General features: G+C 32.9%; 1 protein-coding gene, 1 long non-coding RNA gene and 1 pseudogene across 2 annotated transcripts; 2 read left to right on the forward strand and 1 right to left on the reverse strand.

Annotated features, from left to right (window-relative positions):
* Positions 1–2,616: 2,616 nt before the first annotated feature.
* On the forward strand, positions 2,617–3,283 carry LOC138347736 (PAMP-induced secreted peptide 2-like). The gene has a single exon (XM_069296051.1). The coding sequence runs from the start codon at positions 2,797–2,799 to the stop codon at positions 3,061–3,063; it is 267 nt and encodes an 88-aa protein (XP_069152152.1). The 5' UTR covers positions 2,617–2,796; the 3' UTR covers positions 3,064–3,283.
* A 3,338-nt stretch (positions 3,284–6,621) lies between these two features.
* LOC138347814 (uncharacterized) overlaps positions 6,622–19,789 on the reverse strand; it is a 42,916-nt pseudogene continuing 29,748 nt past the window's right edge.
* On the forward strand, positions 10,035–16,238 carry LOC109119767 (uncharacterized). The gene is made up of 3 exons (XR_002027188.3): positions 10,035–11,944; positions 12,267–12,335; positions 16,013–16,238. It is a non-coding gene; the product is annotated as an uncharacterized lncRNA (long non-coding RNA).

Here is a 19,789-nt window from a genome sequence, read left to right on the forward strand (position 1 = left end):
TTTTCAAATATCAAATCAAATCATTTATGTAAAAAATTCAAATTTATAAATCAAATCAAACTAATAATCCGGACTTTTTCGAATTTTTCAACCTTGGGTTGGTTCGGGTTTTTCATATACCAAACCAAACCATTGTGTCAAATTTTTAAATTTATAAATTAAACCAAACTAATAAACTTCGGATTTTTTCAGATATTTTCGGTAAAATTTGCATACAAACATATAATTAACTTGTGGTCCAAATATTTCTTTAGTCCAACCAAAATAAAATTATCTAAGGTGTTTCTTAAAAAAGCACAAAATATTAGATGAGTATTGATGACACAACAATATTCAATAAAAAATCATAATGAGATCATCATATAATAAGTATTATAAAATCGTAATGAAAATAATCATAATTTGAAAGTAGTAAACCATGCTAAAATAAGTTTAATAAGTATTAGTTACATTATAAAATATTTAAGAAAAATTAGAATTAGATTATGTATTTTAATTGTCTAAACTAATATAAAACAAAAGAACAAATATTCAATATTATTTTCATTCTTAGTTTTGAATTAATTTTTTTTGCACTAATATTAATTTAATTTTGATTTAAGTTTTATTATAATTATCAATATTTACGAACTATAATCTTTATTGGACCATTTCGAATTCTAAGTTTTAAACTTCAAATAATATATTAATAGACAAAAACTATGAAATAGTATAAAAAATATTTTAAAATGCTATCAAAGTAAAAATTTAAAAATTACATATATAATGTGAGGTTGTTTTTTTTAGTTAAAATCGACCCAACCCAAATATAGTCGGATCTTTTCTCCCAATACCAAATCAAGTCAAATCAAACCACCAATCAATTTTTTTTCTATTTGACTATATTTACGGTTTGATTTGATTTTCAATTTAATTCTGTACACCCCTAAAGTCATTACTAGCATTGGATTCTCGATGTGAGCAAGTTCAGTTACCACAAAGGAAAAGACATAAATCACAACATATTAATAAGGCATAATAAATATATTGAACCCTAAACTTGGCTTCAAATTTAATTTTAACCTCCAACTTTCATAATGCACAAATAGGCACTTTAATTATCCAACTTTTAAATAAATAAACACATAAGTCCTACATGACATAATACATGTAGGACACCACGTAGGACAAAAAATGACATGTAGGACATGAGTGTCTATTTGTGCAATTTAATACAAGTTTAAATGTATATTTGTACACGTTCAAAGTTGAAGGTTATAAATGTGATTTGAAACCAAGTTAAAGGGCACATTTATGTATTATGTCTATTAATAACATGGATCCGGCTCCTCTCCATTTTCTCAAGTTTCTATTTGAATTAATGACACATGTCATAGGTTAAAATAAATGGTTAAGATTTAATTTTTCAAAGTAAACTTATAACCACGAATTAGTTAATAAATATATTATATATCAAGTATTAAAATTATTATAATCTCACAATCTTAGCAACATATTATTTTATTCATAAATATAGGTAAAAAAGTTTTCTTCCTTTTATTTTTTTCGTATGATCTTTTTTTTATTATCTTTTATATAATATTTTTATTGTAATCTTTTGTTAAAGGTATATTGGTCCGTGATTAATAAATTACCTAGAGATAATCAAACCAATTTGACAAACTAATTTTAATTTCATAATAAGATTAAGAATACGGTGATACAAGTATATACGGTAGGTTAATTATAATTTCCATACTTCTATTCAGTTAATTATTCTTTTAATTAGATAAAAAATATTATATAAAATAAAATTAAAAAAAGAAGATCCTACATAAAAAGAAATACTAGGAAGAAAACTTCTTTTACCTATATTTATGGACAAAATAAAATGTTGCTAAGATTGTGAGATTATAATAATTTTAATATTTGATATATATTATATTTATTAACTAAATTGTGGTTAGAGATTTACTTTGAAAAATTAAATCTTAACAATTTATTTTAACCTATAACATGTGTCATTAATCAAAATAGAAACTTGGGGAAAATGGAGAGTAGAGAAATGGAGAGGAGTCGGATCCTAATATGTTCATTTAATTTGATTTCAATTGATATTTAAATTTTTTGAGTTTGTGTGAATAAAAATAATATTACAACTTATTTAATGTTAAATCACACATTTTACATAACAAGTTACATAAAATATACTGAACATATTTATATTATACCACCAAGTCAATTGACCAATACAATTGACTACGTGGCGTTATTTTGTAAATATACATGAAAACAATTGACTACATCTGAAAAATCTCTAAAACTAATTAATTAATCAGTCTTATTAGTCACGGCAGAGAAATTTATTTTCTATAACTAGAGCAAACATAAAAAATATTGAAATTCTATAAAACTAAAAAAATAAAAATGGTGTTGTCCAAATTAGACTCTCCATTCCACATTCTACAACATTTCTAAGCTTATTGCAAATATATTCCAAAATCAAGAAACTACCTAACAAGTTCCTACATTTGATAAATCAAACATCATATTGAATTTGAATAAACAATTAGCCACCTTCATTGGTCAAAAAAACTAGCCCGCTCCTTATCAAAGTAGTATAAATAAATTTGGCATATGAAGAGAATAATAACCACACAACTTCACTAGCAATCACAACATAATTTAGTTTCTTTGAGGGTTCATCGTGATTCGTTAGTTCTCTTTAAATTACGTACGATAAAATCTACTATATATCATTACTAGTTTACAATCAGAGAGGTCAATTCATTGTACGTAAATATTCTTTTTTGAATAATGGTGAGATTTTTTGACTTCATTTTAATTCTTTTTTTAGCAACTTCGATTAATATTTGGGCTTCAGAAGCACGTCCTCTTAATGTCTTAAAGATTCATGGCCCCGAGAATGTGGCAACTTTTGGTTGGTTAACATTAGGTGGTATTAAGAATGGACCTAGTCCTGGTGTTGGACATAAGTTTACAAACAACCAAACTCTCGGAGGAATTAAGGCAGGTCCAAGTCCTGGTGAAGGACATAAAGTTGTCAAAGGCCATCATCAATAGTGACATGAACCACTAGGCATTAAAAAATGTATTCACATTAAAAGTTTCCCATTCTTTGCATTTATTGTTTTATTTTTCTGTGTTAGCTACCTATTACTACTTCCAACTATAACAAATCATATTATTAAGTTAAAAGATTCATTAGCATCATTTTACACTATGACTGTATCATGCAATAATAGATGATATATCAATAATATCTACTTCACATTTGGTTTTTTAGAACTTGTTTGGATGGTTGTTACCAACCTTTTCATAAGTGTATTGATATTGTTTTGACGGATACAAAGTTTGATTAAATTATATAATTTTTTTTCCTTCTGTTATGCCTCACACTGATAATATAATGAATAAACGTAAAATATTATTTAGTAAAACCTACGGAATAATTTAGAGTTATTATAAAAAAGATAGATTTAATTGGAAAAAAAATAATAAGCAAAAATAAAACGAGAAGAAAGAAAAAGGTAAGATAACAATATAATCACACTAATTCATCATTATATAAATTAAAGTAGAACTTTTTGTTATTACATTAATAATGAAAATAACAATTTAAGTAATCATTAAAACAAAAACTATATTTGAAGAATCAATATCCTATAATACAATAGGTTGTATCTTAATTTTCATTTTGTGAATCACGTATTAACAAATGCAAAGAATTAGATAGCATAGTCTTTTCAGTTTCGTGTCATCACTAAAATAATCTGACTCGACTCTCTTCTCTTCTCTATACCTCGCCTCTCCCCTCTCCCCTTCTCTCTTACTCGGCGTCTCTATTCTTTTTTAAGTTTTTTAGTTTTTTATTTTATTTTATGTGTTTATATCAATTATATATTTGTATTTTTTTATTTGTTTACCTCTCTTGTTGCATCTTTCTATTTTGCTTTGTGTATTTGTATCAATTGTATAATTTTTCTCGCTCCCTCTCCGTATAGCTTCTTTTTTTTGTGTTTTACTTTGTATCTTTGCATCAATCATATATTTGAGCGCGCGCTCTCTCTCCCTATAGCCTTTTTTCTTATATTTTATTTACTGTGATCGTATCACTTGTTATTATTTTTAGTTTACTTTTTAAGTTTTTCTCTTTTTTCTTTTTTTCAATGCACATTTCCACGTTTGATTTTTTTTTTTTTTGAGACATTTGAGTGGACAACGTTGAAGAGATACATAAGTATATTCATGTATCAATTTGTGTATATTTGTGTATTGTTGTATTTGAGTGGACAAACGACTTGAGACTTTAAGGAGATACATATGTGTATTTGTGTATTGTTGGCAGACGAGGGCAGCTTTGAGGAGATACATATGTGTGCATGTGTATCTACGGACGTCAAATGGGCAGGTTAGGTTGAAATTGGAGGTATTAAAAGGAAAAATTGTATGAACTAATAAACTATTAATTCAAACTACGTGTTATAGTCATAGTTTATTTTAATTGTAATTTGCAGCAAACATTCCCTTTTTGTCATCTGATTCGGTATACAATTAGCCATTTTCGATATACAATTAGTTATTTTATATATTTCAGTATAAAATGTTTGTGTTTGTACAAAACGAGAGAAAAGTGTATATACAAATACAGATCTTATTATACATATTACAATGTATAAATGAATTTATACAAAACTAAATAATTTGTATAAAATTGGATGTTTGTAGCGAATTGTACAAATCAAAAGCTCCATAGCAAACATGAAATTTGCTATGGAACACAATTATGCAAACTATAGCTATAACATACAAATATGATTTTTATGTTTGTTATATGTGAAAGTTGAAAACAGAAGTTACAAATGGATAGCTTAATCCTAAAAGATAAAAAATAGACAGTAATTCATAACTTTAATATAAGAACATACATTACATCAATACAGATAAAGAGTCTTAAAACAGGTTAAAATGAAGATTAAATTGCGCTCAATTTAGGGTTCTCTTAAAATAGGTTTGGACATTGAATAAGTTGAGATTGAACCCAATTCAAATTATCTGCCTTTCAAATTATGGATGGATTACCTACATTGAGCTCAATTTTGACACCTCTATGTGTATCTATGACAAAAAAGTGAATAAATTTGGGAAGATACATATGAGTATTCATTTATATATCTGGATATGTGTATCTATTACAAAAGAGTGGAAACGTCTATCTAGCATGTATCAGACAAGTGAGCATATTTGAATACAAGTTATATAAGAGCTAATGAGTATATGTGATACAAGAGAAAATGAATACAAATGATAAATAGGAAACAAATACAAGTGATAAATAGGGAATGGATTAATATAAGTGATACACGAGCAAACAAATACAAGTGATACAAGAGCGTAAGAATACAAAAGCTTTGAATACAAGTGATATAAGAGCCAATGAATAAAGTGATACAAGAGCTTTAATGTCACGACCATAACTCTTCGTGAGCAACACTCACACTAACTTCCAATGGGATAACCAACTACCAACCCTTACCAACCCTGAACATAACCATTAAACCATAAAAAATGAAATTATAATATCATACATTAACAAAAACCATTTAAAATAATTGAAAGACCGAGTACCCATGAACTCAACAACTCAACCAAAAATAGTAGAATAAATTCCCTAAAACTTAGAAGTCATTGTACTAAAAGATCTAACAATCTAGAGTAAGGGAATGCAACCCCAACAAGAAAACATGATCTAAAAATCTAAGGTGTATGTGCCTGGAAAGATGGACAACAAGATAGGTAAGAATACATGGCAGTCTGAAAGAAGTAGTTCACCCGTAGATTAAGATTTTGTGCATCTCATAATGGAGGTCTCGAAGCAGCCACCTAAATATACCCCCGTACTCAATAAACAAAGAACAAGTGCAGTATCAATTTACAACCACAATATTATGATAGGATCATCAACTAATCTAGTATATGAAATCGAACAAACAACCACAAATCAGTAAGCACATAATACACAACTATAACACAAGTACGAGATAGTATGGACTTCATATCTTACCCTGAATTGATAAACATAACATCTTGAATCATCATAACATAACTAGATAGTTATCTCATGTAACCCACATATACAAATTGTTATTGTATAGGCGCGATATTCGTTTCCATAATTAGTATACCAATGTGGTAACCATTTCTATTGTTAGTGTACCACCATGGCACCATAGTGTACCGACATGGTATCTGATCTCAATAAACAACACACAACACAATCATGTTTTCTAGTATTCTTTTAGTCTATGTTCAAAATTTCAAATGATTTGAAGTTGAGGAAAAAATTCTTCCACTAAAGAATGTTGAAGTTTTGAAATTTTGAAGAAATTTCAAGTGAGTTTTGTTTAGTTAGGTTAAATTCAAGCTTAAAGAATATTGAGTTTTGATATCTAGCTTGGAGGGAAGCTACTCATGAAATTTAAAGTAATTTTGTGAAGAATTGAAAAAGTTTGAAAGTTCAGAATTGTTTTTTTTTTTAATAGAACTGTGTTTTCATTACTACCTGAAGAAAATTACAATTGAGGAGGGAGGGCAAGCCTATCCTTCCTAAGAGATTAGTTACACTAGTAAACCAAACACATGAATGAGCAAGAAAATTTTAGCTACTAAACATCCAACAACTCTAAAGGGGAGAAGTTCATAGGGGATTATAGATCAGAAAACTCGGTTTACATTTCTTGGCTCTAAATGAAGGAAATTTCCATTTGTCCATGTTGAGAAAACCTTTAACTATTCCTGGAATGGCATTTAATTTAGAATATATTTGTGCATTGGTAAGATTATGAATTAGGGAGGCTAGCTTGTCTGCAACTTTATTAGCCTCCCTCAAGCAATGCTGAGTAGAGATTTTATGCATGTCAATTAAATCCTTGATCTCTTTGACAAAATTTTGGATCCTTCAAGGAGTCACCCAAATATCATTTATGGAGTTCTGAAGGAGCAATGAATCTACATCAACTACGATAGAGTGATATTTTTAAAGATTGTTTTGATAAGTTGACATATGTTGAAGGAGATTAAGGAAGCCGGTCCGTTGACGGAAGACTTTTCTGCCTCAAATTTAGAGAAACATTTGGACTTCAATAACTCCCATATGACAACGGGAGACATGATTCTCAAAAGATAAGTAGCAACTGAGTTCTTAGTCATTGAACTCCAGCAGTCGACAAGTAAGTTCCTTAAGGTGTTGTTTCTGCATCTGATGTTATTCAACCTGCAAACACATACCAAATCTCATAACACACTTTACAGGTTGGGCCGCACTGGCTGGCGCGGAACTATATGGCCCTAACTTCAGACTCTGTCTTCGGGCGCTCTGAGTGGCGCGGCACCTCAGACTTACTCCCAAATTTTTGAAAAATTTCCTTAGTCATTTATCAACTCTAAACCCTCTATATTCAATTGTTTCTTTCCCCAAACACTTAAATTCGACTACATTCCAAAATATGCAAGAAACTACTTAAAACGACATCTAATTTCATGAATTTAAATCAAGAAATCCTCAACAACTTCAACAATAAAGAACCCAATAGAAATTTCAAACAAATCCACCAGCAACTCAATTTCTCTAAATTTAAGAATGACAATACATTGAAATAATTCATGATTGGAGTGTGGGTGAACTAACCCATACTATTTGATCTCACAAACTTCGTAGGGATAACCACTTGACAAAATCGTCAAGCAATTCTTCAAGAACTTCGCAATTCCTTGCTTCTTATCTTTTCTCCTCTTCTTTTCTCTTCTCTCAATACTCTAACTTATTTCCAATAGCATAAACTGAATCTAATCATATTAGACCTCAACTTAATTACCAAAAATGAAACTAAATAAATGGGTAGTGAAAAGATCATAATACCCTCTAAAATGCGGTTTTAACTTCCCGTATCTAGACAACCCAACTTCAAATGGGCATATCTCCCTTATACAAACTAGAAATCGCAAACTCGGTGGCCTTGGAAAGATAATTCAAAGATCTTTCCTACAGTACCTTGTAGAACACCTAAATCATCTTAAGCTAGCAGTTATGGTCGTTTGAAGTTTACCTAAAACGCATACTTAACTTTGTCAAACTTTCCAAATTTGATTATTTTCAAAAATGGTTTTTTTTGTTACAAGTCTTTCTAGTAGCACGGGGTTACAATATCTCCCCCTTAGAAATATTCGTCAGCAAATGAGATTAATCTTAGAATGTTAAGGGTGTAACATCTAACATTTAGTTCAAACACCCTACAAGCAAAATATAAATACAAAATGCCAACTCAATATAAATCCCAAGGAACAGACTAGTACATTAATTTTGAACTTCTTTGGATTCGAAGAGACGTGGGTATCTCATTTTTATATCTTTGTCAACCCAAGTAGATTCCTCAACAAAACGATTTCTCCAAAGATTCTTGACTGATGCTACTTCCTTAGTTCTCTTGCGAACTTGGCGATCGAAAATCTGAATAAAAATCTTCTCATATGATAATTTTTCCTTGATAACAATATCTTCAGTAGGTATGATAAGTGAAGGATCGTCCATGCACTTATTCAACATGGAAATGTGAAATACCGGATGAACCGCTGCTAGCTCTTGGGGTAGCTCTAATTCATAAGCTATCTTGCCAATACTTTTGTATATTTGGTAAGGACCAATATACCAGGGAGTAAGCTTTCCGTTCTTGATGAATCTCATAAAACCCTTCATGGATGAAACTTTCAAGTAAACCTAACCATGTACTTTAAACTCTAAGTCCTTTCTCCTAACATCTATGTGAAATTTATGACGACTCTGGGTTGTTTTCAATCTTTCTTGAATAACCTTCACCTTTTCCATAGATTGATGAACTAAGTCTGGTCCTATCAACCAAGCTTCACCAACTTCAAATCATCCAATAGGAGATCTGCATCTTCTCGTATAAAGAGCTTCATATGGAGCCATTTGGATGTTAGAATGGTAATTGTTGTTATAAGCAAACTCAATGAGAGGTAGGTGATCATCCCAATTATACTTGAAATCAATCATACAGACCCTAAACATATCTTCTAGAGTTTGAATAGTGCTCTCTGTTTGACCATATGGTTGAGGATAAAAATGTAACGACCTGTTTAGTCGTTTTGGGCAACAGATTTTATTGCTGGAAAAACTGGCTGAGACGACGGATCTCACGACGGACCGTCATGAGCACGACGGACCGTCGAGGGGGTCTCGTTCCAAAACACTTAGAATTCTGAAATTTGGGTACAGAAATCGACTCTCTGAACTTCGTGACGGAGTAGCAGGACGGACCGTCACAGGTGTGACGGGCCGTCACAGACCCTTTAATGGAATGGGGTCTCTGAACTCTGTGACGGAGCAGCAGGACGGACCGTCGCAGGAACGACGGCCCGTCACAGGCTGCGTAATCCCAGGCTGGGTCGGATTTCTGTAATTATTTTAAAGGGCGTTTTGGACTATTCCGACTTATAATTATAAAGTTAGTGATTTAATATTAATAATCCAATTTCTTGAGGGTTAAAGGGGATAACCTTAAATTGATTAGTGGGTTATTTGGTCATCTTTTATACTTAATTATATGTTAATTAGGGTAATAGAAAGAGGGTTTGAATAAGAAAAAGAACAGAGAGAGAGAGGGAGAAACGATCGAGCGAGAGAAAGAGAAGAACGCAGCTTTGGGAACTTGCTTGCTTGATCACTAATCTTCGGTGGAGGTAGGTTATGGTTTTTATGCTCTTCGTAGTAAACTCTTAATAGCGAATGATATGTATTGGGTAGTGTTGTAAACCCTTCTATATGCTTAATTGTATGCTTGCATGAATGTGATTATGTAATTGTGATAAAAGAAGCATGATAAGGCTATTGAATCCTAAATCTTGAAAAATCTCTTTGTTAATGATGATGCCTTAGTGTAAAAGAAGGCTTGATGAACGAAAGTAGTGAGATTAGGGGATCGGGTGCCACGTTCTGGTACCAGGATAGTATATGAGGATCGGAGTGTCACGTTCCGACACTAGGATAGTATATGGATTGGGTGCCACGTTCCGGTACCAGGATAGTATATGAGGATCGGAGTGTCACGTTCCGACACCAGAATAGTATATGGATCGGGTGCCACGTTCCGGTACCAGGATAGAATATGGATCGGGTGTCACGTTCTGACACCAGGATAGAATGAGGATCGGAGTGTCACGTTCCGACACCAGGATAGTATATGAGGAGCGGAGTGTCACGTACCGACACGAGAGGAATAAAGATAATGAATCTTGAAAGATGTTAATATACTCAATCTAATGAACCTAATTCCCAAATGAGTATGATGGGGAGGCGTGAGTCCTCATTGATGTGCTTGGTGTTGCGACCAAGGGTTATGGTAATTATAAATGCCGCATGTTGAGTACTGTAGTTGATTTTATGATATTATCTGATATATACTGTTTTCTATTTTGAGTTGGCCGATGATATCTACTCAGTACCTGTGTTTTGTACTGACCCCTACTTGTATGTTTTCTTTTTGATTATTTGTGGAGTGCAGCAAACGTGTCGTCGTCTTCAACTCAACCGCAACTCTAGCCAGTCTTCATTACTCCGGATTTCAGGGTGAGCTAATGCTTCTAGCTTGGACTGGAGCTTCCTCTTCATGTCTTGATGCCTTGAAGTTCCGGCATGGACTAGCTTTTTATGTACTTTAGCTTCTTAGATACTCTTAGATTAGTAATTTGAGGATAGATGTTCTTGTGATGATGACTTCCAAATTTTGGGGATAATAAATGTTGTTGAGTTTTTAGAAGTTATTTAATTGATTTTCATTAATGAGTTTAAGTCTTCCGCATTATTTTCTGTTATTATTGGTAAACAATTGGGGTTAGATTGGTTGGTTCGCTCACATAGTAGGATAAGTGTGGGTGCCAGTCGCGGCCCGATTTGGATCGTGACAAAAAATCAGTACTTAAGTTCACCTTTGAACCCAAGTCTTTTTGGGATGACTTCTAAAACTATGCAGTATATTGTGCAAAATAGCACCTTTGTATGAAATAAATGAATTTGGCACCCATGAAGTCTAATTGTTACTCCTACCTTATCACATACTCGCACATTCAATGTATTGATATCATTCGATCTGCATCATTTTATAATGCAGATATAGGTGTTCGGGATCACCAACAGACATTTTGTTGAAGTCATTAGACATTCCAGTCAGCTTTGGCTAGCCTTCTTGTATACTGGAGGACCTCACTTACCTTACGATTAGTAGTTTTGAGATGTCGTAGATCTTGTTCCGATATCATTTTGTAATAGTAGAGGCTTCATAGATAGACAGAGTTGAAGTGTCTTTCAGTATTTACTTTCTTTGAGTGTTTCATAAACTATAGGTATTCTCATTGAGTATTGTTCAGATTGACTTTTTGAAGTTGAATATTCGCGTTTAATGAACTTAATTTAGTTTAAGCTTATGTATACTTGAGTTAGTCCTTTGTTTGTAGTAAGCCGCGATGAGGTTTCGTTTTGGGAAATGATTCTCCAATGCTAGTCACGTCCACGGTGTATAGTCAGATTGTGACATTATATAAGATATAATTCAATCTAATAAGCAAACTAACTTCGAGTCCTAATAAATTTATGTTATTGTCCTAAAAAATAACACAAAAAGAAGATGAAATATTAGACTTGAGTGTTTTACGACTTAAAAAATGAAAATAATAGTAATACTTGAAAATATTTTGGATTGTTTTAGTTTGATACATTTTTTATTTGATACTCAATTTTTTTTTTATTGAAGTCGGATTAAGAAAAAAAGCACATTCAGTGCACTATATTTTGTTATTGTCATTTTAATACATTATTCTTCCACTCCATTCATGTTTAGGTTTTTTCTACTGCTCTCATAAGTTCTGCCGCCAGGTATCCAACAACCGCTATCTTTGACTTTATTTTTTGATTTTGATTTTAGGTTTTATTATATCAATTTTTGATTCGATTGATTTGTTTGTTTATTCAATTTTGTTGATCATTTGACCTTTAGGTTGTAGTAATGTTTCATGCACTGAATTTCGAGTTGATTGCATGTAGTTTCTTTTGGTTCTTTGATTTTTTATTTATCGATTCCTATTTTATTTTTAATTTTAATTTTTTTAATTGTTCAAATTTAGTGTTCCTTACGCTTGATTGTTGATGTGAATGTCTTTAATTTATTATGTTTTTCGTATATAATATACTTTTGCAGTTACTTCTCTAAGGAGAATGGATAGAACTGCAAACTTAAGGGGAAAAAATCTACCCAATTTCTCATATGGTAAGTTCATAGTTTTTAATCAACGATCTCAATAAATTGCACTATCTAACTATGTTTCATCTTCTCTAATTTGACTGTTAGCGTTTGCTATATTTTTCCCTTAGCACACCAATGTAGTTGCTCATATTTGATTTTATCCATAATCAGATTACGTATATTGTAGATAATTTTGTTACAGAGCATTTGAATGTAATAAGAGAATTTTTTTTATGAAAATGACCTTTCAAATTTATATTCTACTTTCACAACTAACACGAATAATGAGTACGTTGGTAAATTCTTTTTGATCGTTGCTATTATTTTAAAGATATTAGAATCTTTATGTGTTTTTTTAGTTCTACCATTATATTTCACTATCAAAATCATTGTCAAATTTTCTTATCAATATTAACAAGCAAAATGATATTGATTCATCTAATTTGGTGCAAACTTATGGTACTAAATATCATATCCTGATAAATTTTATAGTCGAGATAATAATATATTATGTTGTGCACTTATCGATATAAATAACTTAATGCAGGAAGAGTTTTAAAGTAATGGTGATCAATTATTAAGATGTAGGGTGGAATGTTATGTTGAGTATTAAAATTTTAATGTTTCAGATTTACACGTAAAACAATCTATCACTTTCTTCATGACTTGTTGAGATCCACAGTTTGATTGTCGGATCGTTAGTTTGCATTTTCTGTAATTTTTTGTGCTTATGAAGTTCAAACAATTGAGTTCAATCAAAACTTCAAAAAGACGTCCTCACAATGAAATTCAGATGGTTCTCTTAGTTCTTAAACGTTGAGTTTGATCTAGAAGAATCTTTAGTGAGAACATTGAGTTTTCCAGGCTCATTTTTAGCCCCTTTATGGAATTTGAATTAAAATGAAGTTTGTGTGTGAGACATTCTTTTTGTCGAGATGCTCTCAATGAAATTCCCACTGAGTCTCAAATGTAGAAATAGCGGGGCAGCATATCTGATTTATTTTCATCAAGTCCTGAATAAATTTCGAGAGTCGGTTTGGAGACTTGAGAAATTATCAAACTTGATTTGCTAGTGCAGACTTTTAGCGATGAACAGTAGAATTTAAGACGAGATTGTCGAATTATAAATCTCAATTTTCAACCTTCTTCCTCATTTTCAAAACGTGATTGTAAGAGCTTTAGACCTCTATTTTTGGTGATTCAAGTTGAATATTGTACGAAACTGGTATGAATGCGTATTGGTTTGATAGAGGAATCAAGAGGGGGGAGGGGGAGGGCTACCCAAGGTTATTTAATAGTGTTTCTGGTCATTCTATAGCAAGTTGTAGTTTGAACTTTTTCGAGCATCAAAATGTGTCCTATTTAGAGACACAAGCCCTGTAAGTCGATTAGGACCTTTTGTGAGCGAGTCTATCTTGTAATTTTCAATACCGGACTCATTTTTTAATTCAATTTTGGGCCTGTCTCTAATTTTTACAATTATATGTCTAAATGTTTGTATTGTCATTTTGACCAATATTTTATCATCATGGCGGTGATTAAGGTGCTTCAATACTGGAAAGATCATGTACAACGAATTTAGAGTGTGTATTATTGACTTCGAGGTAGGTTACAATTTATATTTTTACAATCCAAAAGATTAAAAGATATAAGGGAAAATTTTGGCTCCGGTCGAGGGTATTTAATGTCTGTGATTTATTGATAATTATTAAGTATTATATGCACAACTACAACCCATCTGTTATATTGTACAGCTCACATAGTTAGTTATAGAATTGTTTAGAGAGTTAGTTAGCTCATGTATTCAATGTGTATAGTTAGTTAGCTCAAAGTGTAATATTCTAGAAGCTTCAAGTTAATGTGTATATATACTTCACTGATAAAATAGAAACATTCAAGCTTTGCATTCAACAAGTTATCTTCTCTTTTATACTTCTTTACTGATTGTAATCAAAGCTTCCATTGTTTCAAGCTCGAACAATGCATGAATTTTTGATATGGTATTAGAGAAATCTTGATTCTGAGGTATTCATCTTCTTACGATCTGATCTGCGATTGCATAGTTATGATCTGACCTGTGATTTTGTGGATTTTGTTTCTCTCTCGTTGTTCATTGTTTCTTGCATTCTTCTTCTTCTTTGTTCATCTATGGCTTATACTACAAGTTTTGATCAATCTGGTGGTTCCACCAGCAACATAATTGATTCCATTCATTCTCTCTATATGCATACTTCTAATAATTCCGGAGCAATGCTTGTACCAGTTCAATTTGCTGGAATTGGGTTTTGTTCCTGGAGGCATAGTGTTCTGAGATCACTTTTAGTGAAGAACAAGTTAGGCTTCATTAATGGGAATTGCCCACGTCCTCAATCCAATGATTAATTATACAGACAATGGGAGAGATGTGATGATATTGTTACCTATTGGATCCTGAATTCTCTATCTAAGAATATTGCAGATAGTGTTGAGTATGTTAAGGATTCTGCAAAATTATGAAGAGAACTTGAAGATCGATATGAACAAACCAATGGTGCAAAATTGTACCAGATACGAAGAGAAATTAACGCATTATCGCAAGGATCTCTTGATATCATAGTTACTACACCAAATTGAAGAAGCTATGGAAAGAGCTCAGTATTTTGAATGCCAAAGCTCAGTGCACTTGCAGTTGTACTTGCGGAGCAAAGGTACTTGTTCACAAAGCAAAATAATATAGAAGGTTAATCCAATTCCTCATGGGGTTGAACAAGATGTACACAATTATTCATGGGAGCATACTTATGATGAATCCACTGCCAACGCTCAAGCCTTTTCTCTTTTAGTCCAGAATGAACACCAAAGGGACACTAAACCTTCTAACCATTTTAATGTAGAAGCTACTGCTACTACTTTATATGGTGGAAATATCAGCCTTAATCAAATATGAAGTCTACTTCATCCTACCAGACAAACTATGCTCCTAATAGCTCACATAGTCACTCTCAGCTTCAATACAAGGAAAATTTTTGCACTTACTGCCATAGGAATGGTCATCTTGTTGAGAAGTGTTATCAACTCCATGGATATCCAACTAGTTCAAATCCAAATCAAAGAAACAATCCAACTCCGAGGCCTAATACTTTTCACAAAGGAAATCAAAGGAACAATGAGGGGGGATCCGACAATAATGTTGTAGCAAATGCTAATTGCACACCTGAATTTACCCCTGGTAGAAGATCAGATGGGGAGATGTATAATGTGAGCCTTACCAAAAACCAATATGGTCATGTTCAAGGCATGCTTCAGCAATTCCACAAGCAACATGAGAATGAAGGATCCAACGGCATGCTAATGGACCAGCAATTGACTTTGCAGGTATCATAGTTTGGACGTCCTCTATTGATTTTGGAAAAATTTCATGTAATTGTTTCAAAAATAAATCTGACTCATGGATATTAGACTCGGGAGCCTCAAACCACATGGCCTTCAATATCTATCTACTACACAACATCACACTTTTACCATATCCTTTGTTAGTTGCCTTGCCTAATGGATACAAAGTTAAGGTGACCCAAGTTGGTAGTGTGACATTAGGACCTATGATCATTTTAGATAAAATTCTGTATGTGTCATCTTTTAATTATGAATTTATTTTTATTCATACTCTAACTGCGCACTCAAAATACACTGTTCAATTCACCAAAATTTCTTGTTTCATGCAGGCCCCTCAATGAAGAGGCCTATGGTGATTGGTAGTGCAGAAGAGGGTCTCTACTTCCTGTGTCCAAGTTGTTTGAACAACTCTTTCAATTTTTAGAATGTAGTAGTGTAATTCCATGTGATTTTTGCAATACTTGTAGTAACATACAGTCTATTCATTCTTTAGATAACAAGCAATATACTCATATTCTCAATAAGAAAATGTATCTGATTCTATTTCATGTCTAATCTCTTGTGCTTCTAATTCTCAACCATGTGTTGGAAATCATGTAGACATTGTATGGCATAAAAGACTGAGACATGTCCCTTTTGTCAAAATGAGAGATATTTCCACTATCCCTGTCAAATTCCCAGCCAAATAACCTTTTATGTGTTCCATTTGCCCTATGGCAAGACAAGAAAGACTACCTTTTAAACCAAGAACCACACTAACATCACACATTTTTGAATTGCTTCATGTTGACATGTGGGGGCCTTATCATACACCAACACATAACCACTTTAAGTATTTCCTCACCATTGTGGATGACTTTAGTAGGTCCACTTGGACTCAACTATTAAGTGCTAAGAGCAATGTTTTACCAACTCTCAGACTTCATTGCTATGATAGAAAACCAATTTGAAACCACTTTCAAAACAGTCTAAACAAAAAATGGTCTAGAATTTATCAATGTATAGGCTACCATTTTTTCCAAACCAAAGGTATACTTTACCAGAAAACTTGACCCTACACACCACAAAAAAGTGGTGTGGTGGAGAGAAAGCACAAACACCTTCTTGAGACTGCTAGAGCATTGTTATTTCAGTCTAAGCTACTTCTTAAATATTGGGGAGAATGCATTCTTTGTGCAACTTATATGATAAATAGGCTCCCATCCAATGTGCTAAACAAAAAATGTCCCTATGAAATGCAATACCACAAAAAACCAACTATTCACACATGAGAAGTTTTAGATTTCTTTGTTACCCTACTTTACTCATACCTCATAGAGTTAAGTTTGAACCAAGAACTAGCCTCATATTTTCATTGGATATCCTCATGACACAAAAGGGTACAAAAATATGTCCATGGGTAAAATATATGTCTCCAGAGATGTTGTTTTTCATAAAAAAATTTCCTTCTAATAATTCCCCTTCAAAAACAACTAGTTTACCCATTTCATTGATATTTTGGATTTTTTTTATAAGAATTGCACAAAGGACACTCTAAATAGTTCAAATGGTCCTAATGTTGCTTGTGACTTGTCACCTAATCCCACTGCATCCATGCCTTCCCCATCTGTACCACCTGCACCCTTAATTGTTAACCAACCTCATGTTTTCCCACAAACTGAGCCTAGAATATCAACTAGATGTCACAAACCTCCAAAACATATGAATGATTATGTTCACTGTATACCTCCACTTAAACCACCTGTTCCTTAAAACTCAAACATTACCCCTTCCCTTCAAGCTCTTTTATCCAATCACCATCACTTGGCTCATAGTGCTCTAATTCCTGCTAGTCAAGATATTGTTAGAAATCTTTTTATTGACAAGGAACCAACTTCATATGAAGAAGTTGTCATTGATCATGTATGGTAGATTGCCATGACACAAGAGTTTGATGCCTTACACTCAAATTGCACTTAGGATTTAGTTCCACTTCCCCTGGGAAGAAAGCTAGAGGATGCAGGTGGGTCTACAAGGTGAAACACAAGGCGGATGGAAGCATAGAAAGACTCAAGGCTTGACTTGTTGTCAAAGGTTATACACAGCAACCAGGCATTGTTATATTGAGACTTTCTCCCCTGTAGTGAAAATGACTACAGTCAGGGCCTTATTGATCATAGAAGTTAAACAAGGGTGGACTATGTATCAGCTGGACATAAATAATGTCTTCCTTCATGGTTATCTATATGAGGAAGTGTACATGGAAGTACCACATGTACTTCTTGTCCAGTCTCCTAATTTGGTATGCAAGTTGAACAAGTCCCTTTATGGACTCAAGCAGGATAGTAGACAATGGTATGGTAAGCTCACTGAAGCTTTATGTTCTAGGGGATATGCTCACTCTATGTATGACTATTCTCTATTCTACAAGAAGACAATAACTTTAGCAGTTTATGTGGCTGTGTATGTTGATGATATAGTCCTTACAGGTACAGATGCTGATGAGATAGCAGACTTGAAAGTTTATCTAAACAAAAATTTCAAGATTAAGGATTTGGGATTAATTTACTATTCTTGGGAGTGGAGGTGCTTCACACAGATCATGGAATTATTGTCTCGCAAAAAAAATTGTACTTGATTTAGTAAAGGAGTATGACTGTTTGCATCTGAGCTCCTTATCTTCCCTTTTTAATCCCAGAACCAAGTTGAGAGCTAAGGAAGGTCCTGTTCTGAGTGATAGTACTTACTAGTGAAAGTTAGTTCGAAAACTCAACTTCTTTACAAACACAAGGTTGGATATTGCTTTTAGTGTTCAACACTTAATCCAGTTCATGCAGGACCCTAGAGAGCCACATTTGCAGGCTGCTTTTCACCTTGTAAGATACTTGAAGTCTGATCCTACATTGGGTTTGTTTTTGTCCAAAGATGCAAATTGTTCTTTGAAGGGCTACTGTGATTCAGATTTGGGCCTCATGTCTAGATTCTAGGAAGTCTGTGAGTGCATTTATAGTATTACTTGGGGGCAGTCCAGTAAGCTGGAAGTCGAAGAAGCAAGAAACTATCTCCCTATCATCAGTAGAGGTTGAATACAGATCACTCAGGAAAGTTATAGGTGAATTAGTTTGGATAAGTTGACTGCTTACTGAATTGGGTGTTCCCTATCCAAATCCTATTCCTTACTGAATTGGGTGTTCTCTACACAGCCAAGAATCCTGTTTTTCACGAAAGAACCAAACACATTGAGGTAGACTGTCACTTTGTGAGACATGTCTTACAATAAGGACTTATCTCATTGCATCATATTGCTACACAAGACCAGTTGGCTGACATATTGGCCAAAGCCTTAACAGGAATCAAACACTCTATCCTTGACAAGTTGGAATTGTTATCTTCACCTCCAACTTGAGGGGGTATTAAGTATTATATTGCACAATTACAGCTCATGTGTTATATTGTACAGTTCACATAGTTAGTTATAGAATTGGTTAGAGAGTTAGGTGGCTCATGTATTCAATGTGTATAGTTAGTTAGCAAACTTCCAGTTAATGTGTATATATACTTCACTGATGAAATAGAACCATTCAAGCTTTGCATTCTACAAGTTGTCTTCTCTACTTAACTTTTTTACTGATTGTAATCAAAGTTTCCATTGTTTCAAGCTCGAGCAGTGCATGAATTTTTGATAATAATTATTTAGCCAACATGAGTTGTTTGACTTATAAATCGAATTGATTATGGTAATGCACCCTATTACCTCTTGAAGATAGGAAACTAGATGTCCCACGCCGATTCACACGACTCTATTAAACATTTTCTCTCATACCAATGATGTCAGACAACCCATAACTCTAATATCAACTTATCATGATCCAATTTCATAGATCATGATGACACCTACTATATCCTACCAATAGGTACGCATAATCTACAGTAAAAAAACAAGAAGCAAAAAACTATCAGAAAATAACAATAAGTAGAAACATCCATAAAGTAATGAGAATAAAGAGGAATTATCAACATAAATACGACCATGAAATAATCCCCTAAGACCTGAAATCAATCAGTAATTGAGCATCTAGTCTAAATAAGAGTACAAGAATTTAACAAATACAATAATAGCAGAATTG

This window comes from Solanum lycopersicum, chromosome 3 (genome assembly GCF_036512215.1).
Source record: "Solanum lycopersicum chromosome 3, SLM_r2.1".
NCBI lineage: Eukaryota > Viridiplantae > Streptophyta > Magnoliopsida > Solanales > Solanaceae > Solanum > Solanum lycopersicum.

Excerpts from the sequence above, each read along its gene's own strand:
- LOC138347736 (XM_069296051.1), top strand. The coding sequence starts at position 2,797 with ATGGTGAGATTTTTTGACTTCATTTTAATTCTTTTTTTAGCAACTTCG.